This window comes from Rutilus rutilus (assembly GCF_951802725.1).
Source record: "Rutilus rutilus genome assembly, chromosome: 13".
In the NCBI taxonomy this organism is placed as follows: Eukaryota; Metazoa; Chordata; class Actinopteri; order Cypriniformes; family Leuciscidae; genus Rutilus; species Rutilus rutilus.
This window is the reverse complement of record NC_140218.1, coordinates 16968030-16986916: the sequence shown is the minus strand read 5'-3', so window position 1 is coordinate 16986916 and position 18887 is coordinate 16968030. Positions and strand designations below refer to the sequence as shown.

Genomic DNA, 18887 nt, shown 5'->3' with positions numbered 1-18887 from the left:
CCTTTTAATAGAAATGGAAAAGGAGGTGGCCGCCAGTGTAAATTAAAGTGCAGTGCACTGGAGTTGTGGGAGATTTTCTGGGCTTTGACAGGTATGGCCTGAATTAGCTGTAGTGTTGTTCCAGTGGCCGGTGTGCAAGCGGTCCTATTGATTTTAACCATTGTTGCACTTCCTGTCTGAAAGGGAATGTTCATTAAAGGAACCAAATGCATCAATCATGGTGCTCTGGCCTTGAATTCTTTAAAGCCAACCTTAATAATCACTAAGAACTTCTTTGTATTACTGTATATATAAATCAGTTTATTCCCATGTTTGTACTGTGTTTTCATTATGTCTTTTCTTACAGTGTGTTTGTTCTGGTTCTCTCGTGTGACTGATCTCTTGGTAATATGAATAGAATATTTATTCTGTGTTATCACAAGCTCTTGCCCGATTCTCACATGTTTGTTCTGTATGGACTGAACGTGATCAGGTGAGTGTGCTTGTGTATACGTGTGAGTCCAGAGCCCCGGGCTACGCCTCCATACATGCATGGCATACTGCTTAGCTATTACACTCTCCATGGCCCATTGACCTCTGCCTCCCTTGTCTCTTCAGCCTGGCCTGCCCAGAGGCTGAGTCAGTTCCTGTAGCCTGGCGCCTCAGAGCTCTTGGCTTCCACCGGGAAGGAGGAGGAGCAAATGACATACTGCAAGAAAATCGCTTAACCCGTAACCCTTGAACCTTGACATTCACTCTGCCTTGACTACCGGATTTTTTTTAAACCTTTCAGTCAAAGCACTGCTGTCATCTCTCTCTCTCTCTCTCTCTCTCTCTCTCTCTCTCTCTCTCTCTCTCTTTCTGCTACTGCTTCTCTTTCAAAAATATCCAAATGAAAACCACCACATGCTGATAAACAACAATATTCACCAAACCATCCTATTTCTCCATATGTACACTGTTGAAAATGACTGAACAGATCTCTATGAACCCTAAATTCAGCAAAACTTTTAAAAGACAACATGAAAGTGCTCAATAAGCAGTTTCTTACATGTGTTTACAAGGGTTGCTAGTTAGCATGGCCCCATTTACACCCAGATAGATTCTTCTACACCGACATCTGATTCAAAAAACATCTTTCTTCTTCGACAGCCAATCAAAATAAGCCAAGCAATGAATAGTTTTCTCAAGGTATTACAGACCACCTGACATGGGGTGCTACAGTACTCGCAATTGTTAGTAGGCAGTGTTAGTATTGTTAAAGAAAATGAAAAAGAAAAAGAAAACAACAACAACAACAACAAAAACATTTTTGTGAGAGGTAAATTATGTAACTTTTTTGTTCAAAATGAATCCAATTTAAATAATGAATATATACATCATAAGTCCTTCTTTCAAGACGTGTTTTTGTCTTACCCTGATTCCCAATGGTTAAGCCTATTTTTTAAGTGTTTATATTTTAGGTATTTTATTGAACAGATAAATTCCCATGTGTAGTTCTCTAACAGAGTTCATTGTAAAGCATTATCTATTATGAAGGGTCATTTCATTATGGGTTGTTGTAGCGCTGTGCAGGAATTTATTTTGAAGGAAGTACCAAGTCTATTAATGGGTATGGCTACAGTAACATCTTCAGCTAGTCAGCTTGAGATCTTTCCATCTAAACTGGTTATATCTCTTAAGCCTAGTAGTGAATCTTTCATGAGCAGTAGGATAATCTCTCTATCTCTTTTTAGTTATGAGAAAGAACCATATTCAGCCACACAGTCACGCAGAACCGAAGCACAACCAAAACAATGTTCTTCCACAAAATGCATGCAGTTTTTTCGTTTTAATGCTAGAGGGCAAAAAGTTACATGGTGTACCTTAATTTGAAATAAAATGTAACTGGGGGAAAAATAATACATTTTCATAAATCACTCCGAAGCTTTCTAGAATTAAATAAAAAGGACTCTATAATACAACTAAACTAAAAAAAAAATCTAAACAAACAAAAAATAACAACGATACAGTTATCAATTACAAATACTAGATAAAATTGAAAAGATCAATATAAAATAAACAATTAAATTATAAAAAAATACATTTTTTAAAACAATAACCCTAATATTAGGAGAGAAATTTCACTGCATACAGCACACACAAGAACTCCTCCCAACTTCCTTTTAGCCAGTGATAATATACATTACTCAGCGCAGACCTGTAATGAGTAAGTGCAGAGAGCTAGACTTTATTCATGGGCTAACTTTTTTGTGTGTTGGAGATAAAAAGCCGACGGGGTGCTCTTCAGCTCATCTCTAGCAATTACACAAGGAAATGTCTTATAATTGGCTTTTGCTTTATGTCCAGCCATTATCAATGTCCCTTACAGGCAGAGAGAAAAATTGGGTGGAAGTTGGAGTACTCAAAGTCCATTTGCACATGAATTAGGATTGTTAATATGGATGTGCAAAACTACATCTTTCAAAAACGAGTAGCTTGTTGGCTGACTAATTTTTCTTAAGGAGACCATGTATACTGTAATTAGGCTGGCCTCAATCGACCTAACTGTAATGGGGTGTTTATATAAGATATGTTCTTGCCTTTTTAAAATCTGGACAGTTGACACGAAGTCTTAAAAATGCAGTGGTCCTGGAACACTAAAAACAACAATGCAATGTGATGCAATGGTCCATACGTTGGCCATTTGATTGGCAATAAAGACAGTGCTTAAAGAGGATACATTTAAAACTTTGAGGGAAAACAGATAACAGCACATCAATTAAAACATCACCCAATTTAAAGAAAAAGATTATAAATTAGTCAACCTCACAAATTCACTATAGTTGGCTGTGGGATGAAAGACAGAAATTGAGATTTAGAGAGAGAGAGAGAGAGAGAGAGAGAGAGAGAGAGAGAGGACACTGTGTTTCATACACTATGAACAAGCGTGAAAGACGACAGGATCCCTCATCAACTTTGCTTTTTTTTCTGTGCCGATGGCGGCCAGCACTTCCTGTGCACAGAATGGAATAAAGCAGTTTCCAGTGTCTGGCACTGAGGAGAAAGGACTCTGTGCTGTCTAATAGTATAAGATCGGCTCTCTCTAATTGGGAGAGAAGTGGGACTTCCTTCTGGAAGCAGGCGGGAGATGGAGAAAGCACTGTTCTGTTTCGACAAACTGGCTAGAACAGGAGACTGGAGGGCTTAACCTGAGGCTAGGAAAAACAGACTGAAGAAACACAGGGACTTAAACCCTGGCATGTACACACAGATACATAATGTGCCCACACTATAAGCTTCTTAAAATATTACACCATACGTTTCCTGATGTTGTGCATTGGAGGATAAATGAAATGTAGTTTTTCCCAAAAATCTCCTCCACCTTCAAGTAACCTTCTTTCTCTTATCTCTTTTTAATGACTGGTTATATCTACTGAATGTGCGGAGTGAGTTTTAATCTCGGGGACAGAAGCAACTATTACATTGTGTCCTAACCAGGTGCCATAATTTCCATAGTGCAGTATTTTTTCTGTTCTCACTGAAAGTGAACTACTTCAAAAACACAATCAACTATATTTAATATGTACCATCTATGTGGAATTTTTTTTTTCAACCAATGACATTTTACTATGGGCAGGGCTACATGGCCCAGCACTACAAAAATAAAAGCGACTGACAAAATGGGGCATATTACACATTTTGCAGTCATGGATGCAGCTGGTTGACTTATATTATCAAGTATTTAAAAAGAAGAAGAAAAAAGATTGATTTATTTTGTAGAGTAAATGACAATTTAACATATTTGTTCACATAATTTGTTCACTCAATTACTATAAGTATGCTTATTTATGAAGTAGTTTGCTAAATTAAAGTGACAGTACAAACTCATCTCCCAAATCCTGCTCGCCATGGCAACCTCTGTCCTGCCTAACTCTGAAACATTCGCATCAGCAGCATCATTGACACTGTATAAGTGGCAACTCCATTACACCACAAATCCACCACTGCTGGCCTGGCTTAGAGCCAATCAAGTGTATAGACAGTCTATTTAAAAATACACAAATCCTACTCTTGTGGGGCCTGGGAACATGTAGATTCACCAGAGGTGCTTCAGACCCCAGGGTGAGCTATTAGCCATTAACCAAGATGACAGACTGATTCAGGTACATGCACGCATACACTCGCTAATAGACAAGACATGCTCACTTTTCCCTCTTCAATGTCAGTCAACACCTACCATCTACTTCTGCGCAGTTAGACACCTTCAGCTCACACATCCATTTATTATAGGACGTTTAAGTTGCTGTTAGATTACATTACCATCACACCCAGAGAAGAAATTAGAATAGAGCATCGAGCTAAGAGCTCTGCTAATAGGCTATTTGCAGTTATTAGTCCACATTAATAATCCATTACCTGCAAGGCTAACTCCTAAAAGAAGTAAACCTTTTGAAACTGCCATCAATGTCCACCAATATCAAACACCCAACTTTTAAGATAGCGGCAATCCTCAAGTGGGTCGTTGGGGGAATCTCCAGCTAATGGCTTCATTTGAGCATCACAGTGATATAACCTGGAATTCTGGGGAAAGGGGTTTCTAATGGTTAGTTGATAAATACTCTTACCTTGTTTTAGGGGATGTTGTCAACCATTCTTCATGCTTTTCGAATGTAATCAAATATGCTGCAATTTCCTGTCAAACAGAGAAGGCAGAAAGACAGGTAGACGTTACAGAATATCAACAGCTTTTTAACATGTGTACATGAATAAACTGAAATGAATGGACTGTAAAGTGCATTTACACAATTAAACAGGCATTATGACAAAATAAGCTTTAAAAATGTGTCTAAAAACATAGCCATCACAGAAATGAGTTCAAAACAAACCAGTTTAAGACCGTATTGCACTCCCGCAAGCTCGGGAACAGCGCCTTGAAAATTGCATTCAGCACATTTTGTGCACATATTTCCTCCCTCTTTGTCTGAAGCTCACATTATACTATATGAAGATGTGAATGACATGAATACCTCTTTTACAGTGGTTGTTTTGATTGCTATAACAAAAAAGAAATCGTTTCTTGGGATGCAAAAGAAGCATGACAGCAGATGATGTGATTTCTGGTACCGATGTTAACCCAGTCATCACTGTCACCCAACAAAAGAGACAAGTGGATGAGTGAAACGTATCCCATCATTCCTTCACAAAGCTAATCATGGGAAATGAAAGCAGACCAAGTACTGACAAGCAACCTCATGATTACCTGTGACAGCCAGCCATTCATTTCACACTGAGGGCATTTGTCATACAAAGACAGCAGGAATACGGAGGGACACAAATGATGTTATCAAACAAGAGTCCAATTATTTCTTGAACTTCACGTGTTGTTCTGGGTAAATTAAGATGAAACAGAATAACTTTAAGAAAAGATTTGTAAAGACTTGCCACAACATTGCTGACAGAAACTTCAAGAGCATTTCTGCTGAAGTGCTGAGCAATAGTTTATTGAAACTATTGTATCTTTTATCTAAGTATGAGTTTCAGGCTCATTTAATTTAATTCTACATGCAGATTCAATAGACTTATCACAAAAAAACATAACAGCCTAAAAGTTATCCACTTTGATTTCATTACAAATCATTTAATTTGTCTTTTTTTTCTGTTTTCAAATTCAACCCGTTTTTAATCTCATTGAAATCACTTAAATAGTGGTTCACAAAATATCTCACTATTAAAAAAAACTGTCAATCAATAAGCTTACTTTCTAGAACATTACACCAAGCAATCTACATAATGTAAATCCATCACACTACAATCAATTTCAATATTCTTCTTGCATCTGAGGTTGACAAGGTTTTATTTACTAACCTAATTAAACACTGTAAGTCTATCAATAATAGCCCAAATTCTACTCGACAATGGTATTCAGATGTCCTTAGGAAGTGTAATATATATTTATAGTCAGTAACTCTACGGTGTAATCCTGTCACAGTTGGCAGTATGGCCATCCCTCGAGGAACCAGGGTGCCAAGACTGGCATTGCCCACACAGAGAACGCTAGAGCTGGCGATAGCCTGCGGGTGCTGTCTGAGAGATAGCGCCGTCCTGATTAACGTTCTACCCTCCTGTCATCAGGGCCAGAGGGAAAGAGAGAAGGACGAGAGGAAGAGGCTGTGGAATATGACCATGGAGAAGAGTAAGACAACCACTCCATAAAGAAAAATACACTCTTGCCTGGCTTAACAAACTGAAAATGCTACAGATGAGCTACAACATTATTATTTTGTATATGCTGTAAAGTTTTGCTTTAACAACACTTGCACTTAACTCCTTTTTCAAATGAATGGAAAGAAAACTTAATATTATTAAACACTCAATTAAAACAGTAATACTCAATAAAATAAGTCTTTGGTGCATGGTGCTAATTTACTGCGGTGCTCATGAGTAATGTTTGTTTTACAAGCCATAGAGATAGCTGGGGGCGAAACTCCTTCATTGACCTTGAGGCCCATTTGAGATTCTTTTTTATCGTTTTCCCATTAAAAGTCAACATGCCGACCTCAGAGCTGGGGGGATGAGCCGAGGCCCGGTCCAGTAAATAAAAGGCAAACGTCGGCATCCCCCCAACCACTCCCCGAACAGATGTCGAGGATTATTCCAACCCCCCGATCAGCCATAAAGGTGCAATAACCTTACGGCAAAATAACAAAACAAACAAAAACAAGCAAAGAGCCATTAAACAGCTGCGAGAGACAAAGTTTGTGCGGTTTTATAAGCGGCTAGTTCTCGTTTGAGTTGATTTGGTGCAGTTGTCAAGATAGTGCATCAAAGTCTGGCCAGCAGCTGTCAATCTGGCCAGCCCTACAAGTGCTCTTTAAATATTGGGTCAATGACATATAAGAGTGTCCACGATAAAGAGAAGAATAGTTCTTTAAAAATGTTTTTCTGTTGATTTCAATATGGGTTTTAAAAACTTTTATACCACTTTTCAAATTTTTCTTATATTTTGAATAAATGTAATGTGCTGATTGACAACCCCATTGTATGAGCAAATAAAAATAAAAAACTTGCATCATTGAACCATTTACCACACCAGAAAATAACATTTATAAACCAAGAGCAATGTGCCACAGAGCTGGCTGAACATGCGCCCAACATCTAGCATACCGTATTCTAGCATTACTACAAAGGAGAAGAGGACCTTGACATTGGAGAGTCTGTAAAATCCATGTATCAGGAGCTTACATCAGAAAAGCTGATTACGGAGAACCGTGTCTACCCGCACCTGTTTAAAATGCTCTTAATATGCTAAATGGTGTCACCTCTACAAGGAGAACTAGCTCACATGAAACACAGTCACCTTTTTTCCCCATGTCCTCTCCTGTTTCTGTCTCCATCTGAGGGCAACGTGTAAACGAGAACCTCTGAGACACATCTCTGATTCAATTTTGAAAACGCCTTCCTGATAGGATACCGGACAACAACGGCCTCAATTTTCACTCAAACTGTCACCGCTGACAGCTAAAGCAAGAGGGTCTTCTGTGAACATAAGAAGACGTCTGGCAATTTAAAATAAAATATGACACACATATTTCCCTTCCTTTGTTTCTGGTGTGGAAAATTGACACAATAACAACATAATGCAAGCAAACACAATTTTGCCCAATCCTTCCCTCCTTTTTAAATCACGAGGAGACAGAGAAGCAGCTCTGATAAATGCAATTCCCATCACATTTCTCTTACGCACAAGACGCTGCTTGTATTGGCAGACATTTGATGAGGTGTTTGTTTCAGAGGTAGTATCTGTGTCCCTGGCTGACCCACGGCGTGCACGTTTGTCGTCTCTACCTTTTGACGCTTAGATTGACGCAAAATTCACAGTCTGAATTGACAGGGCTGATCACTTTAAACAATGATAGACATTCCATTAAAAGCAGAGATAGGCATCTCTCTGGCATTATTCCAGCACCCATCAGACACTTGTCTCTAAATACCATCCATAACGCATCTCCATGTTCCCATGAGCCATTGAGCATTTGAGACTAAAAAGCTCATAGACACTCAGGGGAACGAACTCCTCCATTTGAATACTAATATTCCATTAAGTCTAACATGGCACTTTGAGGCTGTTTAAATTAAAGGTCTCTATGTCTCTGAGTTTGAAACAAAAAAGTGATTTGATCAAATGGATTCATCATTCACAGCGTGAGTTTTCATGGGTTGTGCATATGTCAACCTCATTCTTTCAACCCACACTTTTTTCCACAAGCACTTCCAGACTTCATTGTACTTCTCTGAAAAGACTCCTATACTAAAACACACTTTCAAGCTTTCTGCCGTGTTCTACTCTGTAAAAACACACACAAATAAGTCCCAGATATAGTGGAGTAAGTAAATGGGTTACAGAGGGCCTTTAAAGTACAAGATAAATGTTCCTGAGAAACAGATGCGAGCACACAGGATATTTGCTTACTTTATATAGAACTGTATGAAATGATGATGCATTCATTAGATTGAATAGTGAATAAAGTGAAGAATAAAGTACAGTGGGGTCGAAACTTCTGAGACCAAATTGAAAATCTGGGATTCAAAATGAAATGAAATGCTGCATAAAATTATAATTATGTTAAACACAAACTTGTGGAGTTCATGCAGCTGAAGTGCTGCTGTTGTAAAAGCATAAGAGGGACAATCAAAATACTAAGAAAATCTATTATGTAATCCAGATTACATGTAATCAGTTACTACCCAGCACTATGTCATATATAATGTATCCTCAAACTTTTGGTACTTGGTATCACACAGTACATGATTCTGACCTTGTTCTACACTTGGCAGCAGGAAGTCTGTGCAGGAGGGGAAGATGGATATGAGGGAATGGGGGGCAGGATGAGCCTCTCAACTGATTCTATTCCCTATGATACCTTGTTGTCACTGGAAAGTAAGGTCATCTGATATTTCCTGCAGGGCAACCCATGAAACTGACCTGGCCAGGGCAGGGTGCAAATGGATTTGAGGGAAACCGGGGGAGAGGATTGAACTACCCAGGCATCCCTTAGGGCGAATTGAAATGCAATTAGACATAGGAGAGAGTGATACGCAGGGAGGGACAGTTGAGGAGGGAACGGGGAGATGAGAGGATAAATGAGCGAGAGTGGGAGAGGTGTGAGGGTATAACAGACGAACAAGAGTCAGCGGGATGAGAAAAGGTCAAGGACTCGAGAAAAAGCTGTGGAGCTCGTCTTCTCTCACACAGCTCATTAAAAACAAGCACATCATTGTAAGGTAGTTTACACACTTCAGGAGAGTGTGCATTAAACCAATGAAATGGGTAGGTTTGTTCCTGACCTGTTGTCAGACACAATGAAAACTCCACTGTCCACCTCCACTAGTTCACACTGCCCAAAAAGACTACAACAACAACAACAACAACAAACAGCATCAACAGTTGATATTTTGTTGGATCAGCATGTTTTTATACGCTTCTGTGAGTTTTACGTACTGTTGCATTTTTTTGTTTTGATGGATGGATGGATGGATGGATAGATGGATGAATAGATAGATAGATAGATAGATAGATAGATAGATAGATAGATAGATAGATAGATAGATAGATAGTAAGTTTGAAAATATTTAAGAAAAATGTGAGTTCAACCAGAAAGTGCAAAGGGCTGGAGAAGGCCACAGAGGGGAAAGAGGAGCGAGTAAGAAGAGAGCGTAAACAACAAAAGCACTTTGACTCATGACAGCTGCACTTGGCATCTGCTGGTGTGGTGTGGTTCTGTTCTACGAGTCCCTGAGCAGGGTTAAAAAGCTTTGCTTTCCAGTCAACCACCTATTAATCCCTGCATGCAGCCTCCTTGGGCAGCCCAAATGAGGAGCAGGAATGGCACTCGCAGCCGACTCTGCATTATAGCTCCTCTGTGCATGCCCCGACACAACCATTCAATACTCATGATGCTCGGTGCCTCACCCTCTTCCAAAGCTTTTGGCCACCAACCTGCGGACTCAACAGAAAGCAGTGGGACGTGGAGTACCCTGTAAACAGGTCTGCAGGATGCGCAGAGCCCTGTCAGCATGCTCTGAATACATCTGGTCGTAACTTGGCAAGATTGAATCCATTTACTGCACAGAGGCAACCCTCTCTGCTCATTTGAAAGTCTCTTCAAGGCCCTTTGCCCTTTCCCATAATATGCTTTTAAAGGGTGTGGGCAGATCATATCTTTTTCCCAGCACTGGTCAGACAGACAGCCAGTCTTAACCACCCAACAGCCTACATTATACATACAGTTGGGCTGAGATCAATTCTGAATTGATCCAGAATAGCTTAGATGTTTTCCAGCTGGTGGTCAATGTTTGGCTTGGCATGCTGATTCTCCTGCGGTGCACCTCCCAGGTCCCAGACACTTCGAGGCCTCTCGAAACAAATTATCCCCATCTCACAGCACTGAATCCTCCCTATCAAGGGCTGAGTGAGTGGCTGAGCTCCAGCCGTTCTGTCTCGGCCTTCTGTTTCCACAGTGCAGCCTGAGTGGAGGAGGAGGATGTATTGTGGGAGGGAAGTGTTCGCACTTAGCAAGATTGTTTTGCTGCTAGTGCCAGGTCCCACTGCATTGGATGGAAATGAAACTGCTCTTTGAGGGGATGTCATCATTTAGAGAAAAAAAAAAGCAGCATCACCTCCCCTGTAACATCTCCGCTCTGAATGTGACAGCTCAGCCTTGGCTATCCGTGCCAAGGTCTGTGTCTGAAAAGTGTGTGATGGGACATGCTTTCATCTACAATAACAATACAATGTCTTTAAATGATTTTGCTCAGCAAATATCAATATATGTGATTAAGATTAATTTGATTACATGCTATTCAGATTTGGTTTGATTACATGCTGATTTAATCAACATAGCATGTATTTTTAATCAATTGACACTCCTAATAATCATATTTTGGAACAAGCTGAATTTAAATAAACCAGAGCTGTCAAAAGTAAATAAATCCACAACTCTCAAATGTAAATAAAAGAAAACACCAAGGTTGTGCACCATTCAGAACTGATTGGAGACTGTCTGTCCAATTAAATTCCTGAATTTGAACCAAGGTAGCAAAAAAGATGTAGAATTGAAATTTGAACTGAAATGTAAGGAACAAGAAATAATATGAATTGAAATTCAAAGAAATTCATATTACAAATTTAAAAGTACAATATGTAAGATTTTTTTTATAAAATATTCAAAAACCACTTGCACAGTGTGATGTATGTTGTATAGTTGTGTACTTACATTATCCCAAAAGTTCCCAAGGATTTGTAAATCCAGAGAAGTTCCAGTTTTAAATAATGGCTCATCCCTTGCCAATGTCGCATATCAATCACGTAATATCTGTGCTATCCTCGGTTTTCGCTTGTAGAAACCATAGATATAATACATATATGCCTCATTAGCGGCCGTTTCAATGGCCCGCTATACGTATTATGTAAGCCGCTAATGAGTGATCTATGTATACATATCTATGATACAATATCTTGCGCACCGCTGTTGTGTTGTTCAGTCATCATGGATCGTGATTATTGAATGGCGAGTACAGAAAATCCAAAAAAACATAAACGTAGATCAACTGAGGCAAGCAGGCTTTGGGACAAACGGAGAAATAAAACAAGGATCAATATCGGCATGGCGTTTTCAAGATGGAGAGAGCTTCACAACAAACTTGGACTTGATCTGTCGACAGAGACTCCGCTCTCACATGTGTTTTAATAGACAGGTAAGCTAATATATTATTTATTACACACATACAGTTATACTGAACTTTGTTTGTACTTCAGTAACGTTTTTTATCAAGTCTGGTGACCAAGTTTATGGCAGTAAAATTAAATAAAGTATGTGTTGTACAAAAATATTTACTTGCAATTTAATTGCCATTACTTGCAAATACTGTGGGTTTGTTTAAATGTACTTTTAGTACGATTCCAGCTTCGTCTTTGTTATTGTTTTGAAAATGCGACCTCAATACAAAATGATCGATCAATTGATAGACAGACAGATTCTTCAGTTCTGAATTTTGCCCAACCCTGTAAAGAACTATAACTAGAGTTGAATGTTTTGGTATCATAGACTTCAGGGTCTGCATGATAAACCCCTCCAATTCAAATTTTATGTGGTAGGAATGAAGGAAGAGGGAAAGTTAAGTATGCCCTCTGCCACTTGCCTTGGGCACCAAAGCTCAGACACACATCCTTTTCCTTATCCTGCTTTTTCATGGATGTGGGGGAGGATTGAGCAGTTCTACGGCTGAGACACAATAGGACACTCTATTCCCCCATGTGGCGATGAAGAGGCTCATTTGTAAATGTCGGCCATTCGCTCCCACTCTCACTAGCTCCATGGGGAGCAGCCAGGTTCACTTCCCAGAGTCCTACGGCACTATCCTCCAATCTGCCCTCTCGAGTCTATGCTTGGAGCCTTCATCATCATCCATACAGCGGGACACCTCCCTTTTCCAGCTTCCCATAAGCCACCATCCACCCAGCAAAGGGAGCAGAGCAATGCTTTCAGTAACACATGCAGGATAGCCCTGCCATGGCTGAACAGTGGACAGCTTTATATATATATATATATATATATATATATATATATATATATATATATATATATAGAGAGAGAGAGAGAGAGAGAGAGAGAGAGAGAGAGAGAGAGAATTATATATATTTTTATAAAAATTATAATTTAAGTAAATTACATTTAAATTACAACAATTCAGAATAGAATAATAACATAAAAGCCAATGAATGAAGATAATGAAGATAATAATGATAATATTAACTTATAATGTGGCTATACACACATACACACTAAATAAAACATAAGATTTCTGTCATTTTAAAATAATAAAAAAAATTAAAAGAACTAATGCCATCCTAATGTTATGACACTTATCTAATGATATTTCAGTACTTCCAATGTCCTTTTCAGACATTCACAACTTCAACTGCCAATCAAACCTTGAGTGATTTAATGCTGGTGGCAGCGCCATTCCAAGTGTGAGACAGACTCATTTTGGGGGATCATGGGTGTAGTGGGAATTAGAGTAAGAAGTGAGTCTGATGCAGTGTCACTGAGTCTCATTGACGAGAGTCCCTATGGCGCACCTGATGTGTGAGAAAATAGGGCGAGAGACAAAGACACCACGAAGCCCTGGCATACCTGATCATTCACACGACTCTTACAAAGCTCCACTGACAGACTCCAGACTTGAATTTGCATTAGACTTGAGACATAATCTAGAGGGTTTCTGATGACTTGACCAAGTAAAGGAGTATTTGAGACTCAAATCAGTTGCAAAAAAACAAAACAAATATTCCAACAACACCTTAGTGATTTATCAAAAAGACAGGCATGCAATTAGCCTAGTCCTACACAACCAGCTAAATAATGCTAGCTGTCATCTTCCAAATATGTAGTGCTGTTCACAGTGCTGTAGCAAGTTACCTATCTTAGTTCATTATTTTACAAAACTCCAGGCATAGCCTTGAATCCATGGATATTCAGAAATACATATTTGTATGGTAGTTGGTAATTGCTTCCCTCTAAATCACTGTACTTTCACTCTGTGTTCAGCAAAGCAAATAAGAACTGTATAATGTAAGGCTGCACATTTTAGCACATTTTAAGCAAACTCTTAACCCTATGTATTAAACCTATTTCAAATCTTGTGACTTACTGAGGAGACGACATGCTATTACCTTTCTTATAATAAAATGGGTGAAAATCCCATTGATTTACATGTAAAATAATGACTTGGACTCATGTCTGATCTCAGCAACTACTCTCTTCCTCTGGAAAAATGAGTAGGTCTATTAGGCTGTGCCTCTACTTTCGTGCACTTTGCCAGCCTGTTTATTTCAGAGCCCAGAATCAATTAATGCTGGAATTATCCAGTGAATTCCACTATTCAGCACAGCAAATGACTGGGGCACCCTTGCGTGAAACCAATTTCTAACTTTCAATTCGAGGCGTGCCCACAACCACCTACTGGGCTCTGTGCAAAAACGAGCTTCACTTCAACTGTCCTGCCAGAGCTGGTCACCCGTGCAGCCCAGCACTTGGTTTGTGCACTGCTCCACTCGATATAGAAATAACACAAGAATGAGAAACAATACAGACAGAAGGAAAACTAAAGTTTCTAGAGTTCAAACGGCAATCAGTCTATTAGCATTGGGAAAAGAAATGTCTTCTCAATAAAAAGACATATCTAAATCTACACTGACAGGAAAAACATGTTAGAAAATTCATAGGTACAGGGAGAAGAGTTATTTCCACTCAACAAAAGTTGTGCTCTACAGAATAGAGAAATACTCTGCAGAATTTTCAAAACTGGCTAGTCGTGAGTTGGCTGAATCAGATTTTATGAGCATTCTGTGTAAATAGGCTAGTTTTGAGCTCACTAGACCAAGAGAGGCTTCATACAGCATGTTATCATGTGTTCAAAAACCTTGCAGCAAGACAATTAAATGTAACTCAGGTTTTTAAAGGTTTAACTATATTTAAAGGAAGACTATGCAGTTAATAAACAAAACTGCATGCATCTTACGGCCTCGATCCAGAACCCGGCCAGACCCAGAACCTAGAGAAGTTACCACCTTCGACCGCAGAGAATGCGTGAGTGCCCCCCACATACATTGAGGGACCACCCACCATGACAAGTGAGCCAGAGCCAGAGGACAAGAGGACAGCACTCATCATCGCCCCAGAAGATGTCTAACGAGTCTAACCAGGGGTGTGAGTCCGCGACATCTACGGTCGAGGGAATGGGAACCGAGGACTGGCTGCTGGACACCAGTGAGGAAGAATCGACTCCCACCCAAGCCAACCCTGTATCATCTTCTTCATCTCTGTTTAAATATTGCTTTATGAAATATATGGACACTGATTTATTCTTCTCTTTGATTTGTGCGGACTGTACCCTACTCACCATCATCCTGTCCAGTCTGATGTCACCTCCTTTACAGAGCTCAGCCAGTCCTCCAGCCCCGCTGCTGCTAGAGGTTTGCAGCCCTGCACCATTTCTGGAGATGCAATGCCGGGACTCTGTGCAACCATCTGCAGCGCCTGAGCCAGACGAGCTTAAGCATCGCCTCTGTCCTCGGTCTCACTGCCGTCACCCCAATCCTCAGGCACTCTGGCTCCACCCGCGACATTGCCTGAGTCGCCAGCACCAGCAATGTCGCTCAGCACCATCGATCCTCCATCTGCGCCATCGGATCCTGGGCCCTCATCTCCGTTGTTCATCCTAAAGATGTTGGCAGCCACACCTACCACATCTTGGCTCCTCCCGCCTTCGTCTCCGCCATGTGCTGTCAGCTCTGAGAGCTCTGGGTCTGCGCCATCGGATTTCCTCCACCTTCAACATCTGGGTCTCATCGTCCCACCATCACCATCCCTTGGTCTTGCCGTCCCACCATCACCATCCCTTCGGCACATCCTGCCACCATCCCTTCTCTTCTGCCTCCCCACATCATTTCACCATCTCCTCGTCCCCCTCCAGAACCCCCTCCATCCCTCCCTATGAATCACTCTATTACGGCGCAAGGTCACGTCTTGTCACAGGGGCCATTCTGTCACCATTCTGTTTAGATTTGTTTATGGACTTTCAGTTTGTTTTCATTTGTCACGTGTTTCCTTGTTCTGACTCCCACCACTCATCTGTCTCCATAGTTACCATCATTATTAGTTCATTGGTTTCAGCTGTGTTCTATTATCCTTGTTTGTGTTTGCTATATAAGTTGATCCCTCACATTCAATCTCTGTTCGGTCTACGTTACATTTAGTGTGTGTTGCTCTGCCTGTCTAAGTATTATTTGTATTACCCTCATTAAACTTCGTATTGAAACTGTACTCTTCATCTTCGCCTGCCTTCCTGCAACCACCTGTGACAACTCCGCAGTGGTTGGCGTCCCGCAAGGTCTAAAAAGGTCGGAATATAAACACTCATTATAAGCGAGCTGTAAGGATTCAAGATAAGACAAAAACACAATTTGGAAGATGGATTCATGATGTACTCGCTCATTATATAATTTTCTTTTACATTTTGAACAAAAAAAAAGTTACATAGCGTACCTCTAAAAATTTCTAAAATGCAACACCATCTAAAAGAGTATGGCTGCAGTGACAGTGCTTTAAATGAATTTAAAGAGACAGTGTAAAACCACAAAAAATATCAAAAATAACAAAGTAATCTAATTGCTTTTTTCTAATTAAAATGTCCAATAATACTACTACTAATAATAATTGTTCCTTTAGGAAATAGCAAAGAAAAGGCATACACTGTAAAAAGAGAAGAAGAAAAAAAACCACCTACAAATCACAGAGGAGCCGGCAGGCAGCGTACACTCTCCGTTTAAATTAGCTGGTCCACCTAAAGTGAGCTTTAATAGAGCACTGAACTAAGTCCTACTCATCACTCAGAGGGACTTGTCTCTCTCTTTTTTTCTTTTTCTCCTAGTGTTGATCCTGCCATTGTACTGCCGGGTTTGATTTGTCTTTGAGAGGGAAGGCTTTAATTGAAGTGTGTTTGTGCTATCTAGTGCATCAGTCAGACTGCCTTTGTTTGACTATCAGAGTGCTAGACAAGCAGCCTACTGCCTCTGCCCTCTGTCCCCGCTTTGTGCTGAGATCATGATAAAGAGACAGTGCGACTGTGAAGGTCACACTAAGATAGAGTCAAATCCAGCAAAATCTCTCCTTAACAGCATTTACCTTTCGAATAACATCAAGGCAGGGGCGACGGCCTGCCCGGGGCCATTAACGTCACCTCAGTTCAGTTCAGAAGGGATCTTCAACAATATTCATTGAAATAGAAAAAAGTTCATCGAAATGGTTTAAAATGACAAATTACTGTTACATACAGTACAAGTTCCTGCACTTGTTGACCAAGAATTTTCCAGACATTTGTGATGATTGGATGAAGAAAATAAAAATCATTTTATAGTAATTTCTAACAAAAATGTATTTGACTTTTTTTTTTTTTTTTAAAGAGCTAAGCATAAATAAACTAAAAGTCACTGTACACTATACAAAAATAATGTTTTTAAGGGTAGAAAAACTTTTACCTTATATACTCATAAAGAGTGCATATTAGTTCCTTAGGGGTGCATATTCGTGCTTTAAAGTAATATGCACCCTTTCAGGAAAGATATGGTATAAATATATACTTTTGAGGGTCCTGCCCCAGTGGCTACTGCTATATGTTTTATTTATACATTTCCACCACTTTAATATTTAATTAAGTTCAATGAGTTTCTCAGACCTGAAACATTACTATGTTAAAGGTGCTGTCTGTAAGAATGACAGCTAGTGGTCGAAATAGGTACTGCAGTCCAAAATCAAAATATCGGAGACTGTTACTTCCCTGTCCCCTCCCCCTCAGACTCGACCCTCACGCGGGTTGCCAGTTTGATGACGTGACAGAACGAGCGCAATTGACAATGAAAGCCCAGGAGACTTACTCATCAGTAAGTTGATGAGTTGATTTGTCCGCGTTTTAATATGGTCTCGTTCATAGAGTTTTTTTAGATGGATACCGAAGCTTTTAATGTTGTGTGGAATCTGCACTCTCCGACCAGTTTGTTTGCTCTTTTCCAAGGCTGCAATACGCTGTGTTTCCTGCCAACTGGCATCTGAACTGGCAGTGATCGAGATCCATAGACTGTAAAAAAACAGAGTGTCTGTGGCGTCACCCGTAGGTTTCTGAAGAGCATTTTTGAAGCCTATAGTGGGTGGAGCCGGCCGTCACCATATTGGCAGCGCGTCACTCTCAGATAACAGAAAATGGGCAAAGAGGCGGGACGTGGGTGGAGCTGAGGTGCCTAGTGCTGAAACCACGCCCGCCTAACTCGCTGTGATCGAGTTAGCTCAGGCTAAGGAGCTAATGCTATATGCTACTAGCAGTACCGTTGCAAGGGCTGTGGCCAAGTGTACGACCGTACAGGGCCTCACACAAAAGTGACCGCTGACTTGATGATGTAAAGCCAATAGTTAAAGTTCATATTTTTGCCCTTCAAAATACTATATAATTTAAAAAACATAGCTAAAAGTGAGACTATGTGTGCCGTGATGCTGTATTATTCTGATAGTTAAAAATGTATTATGCAGTAACTTACAATATTGCTCTGAGCAGTGATACATGCACATACATGTCAGTCAGCGCGGCATCGCACGTCAAGTTCGTAGAGAGCTTTATTCATTTTCAGTCTAGTTTAAATTCTGATTTTGGCTGCCTCTCAAATGGGTCAAACCATAGATATTACCTCAGAAATTCAAGTAAATGCGATAGAAATCCGTGCTCATTCAAGGATGTGCATTTATTGCATGGACGGAGAAAGCACTGACACCTGCAGGATTTCATCTGATGGTAGGCTAAATAAGCATATGAGAGCAATCAAAGTTCCCTGAGAGCAACGGTACCGAAGAACGATTGTAGCCTCTATATAGACGTTTTTAAATCTGAAAACTCCAAAAAGCAATGAAATTGTCAGACATCCATGACATGAGTGCATGTTCACAGAGGAAAACAACTGAAAAACAGCACTGGGTGTTCTCTCGATACTCGACAATGACGGAGTCCAACGGCATGGGCGAAGATATAATGTGTGTATTAAATTGTATGAAATAATCCCGAAAAAAGCACAAATACGGCAGAGATGCCAAGTTCAGCGGCTGGGATTAACTGAGGTGACGTGACGCTAACAGCAGACAAACAGCTAGTAGTGACAGCAGCGGCAATCCACCTGTCACTCAAGTGGCCACACCCTTAATTATGCAGAACTTTAAGGCTTAATATAATTTAAACGGATGAGTTATAAAAAAATTCACCCCCCTCACAGTTGTCATGAAGGGCAAAATTAGCTATATAGACCAAAACGCCTCGTTTACGACTGT

At 40.1% G+C, this 18887-nt stretch overlaps 1 protein-coding gene across 1 annotated transcript in view; it reads right to left on the bottom strand.

Annotated features, from left to right (window-relative positions):
* Positions 1-18887, bottom strand: part of camta1a (calmodulin binding transcription activator 1a) — a 439941-nt gene that overhangs the window by 205166 nt on the left and 215888 nt on the right. The window contains 1 exon segment of the mRNA XM_084428326.1: positions 4587-4654. Within this exon segment, the coding sequence (XP_084284452.1) occupies positions 4587-4654 (68 nt within the window).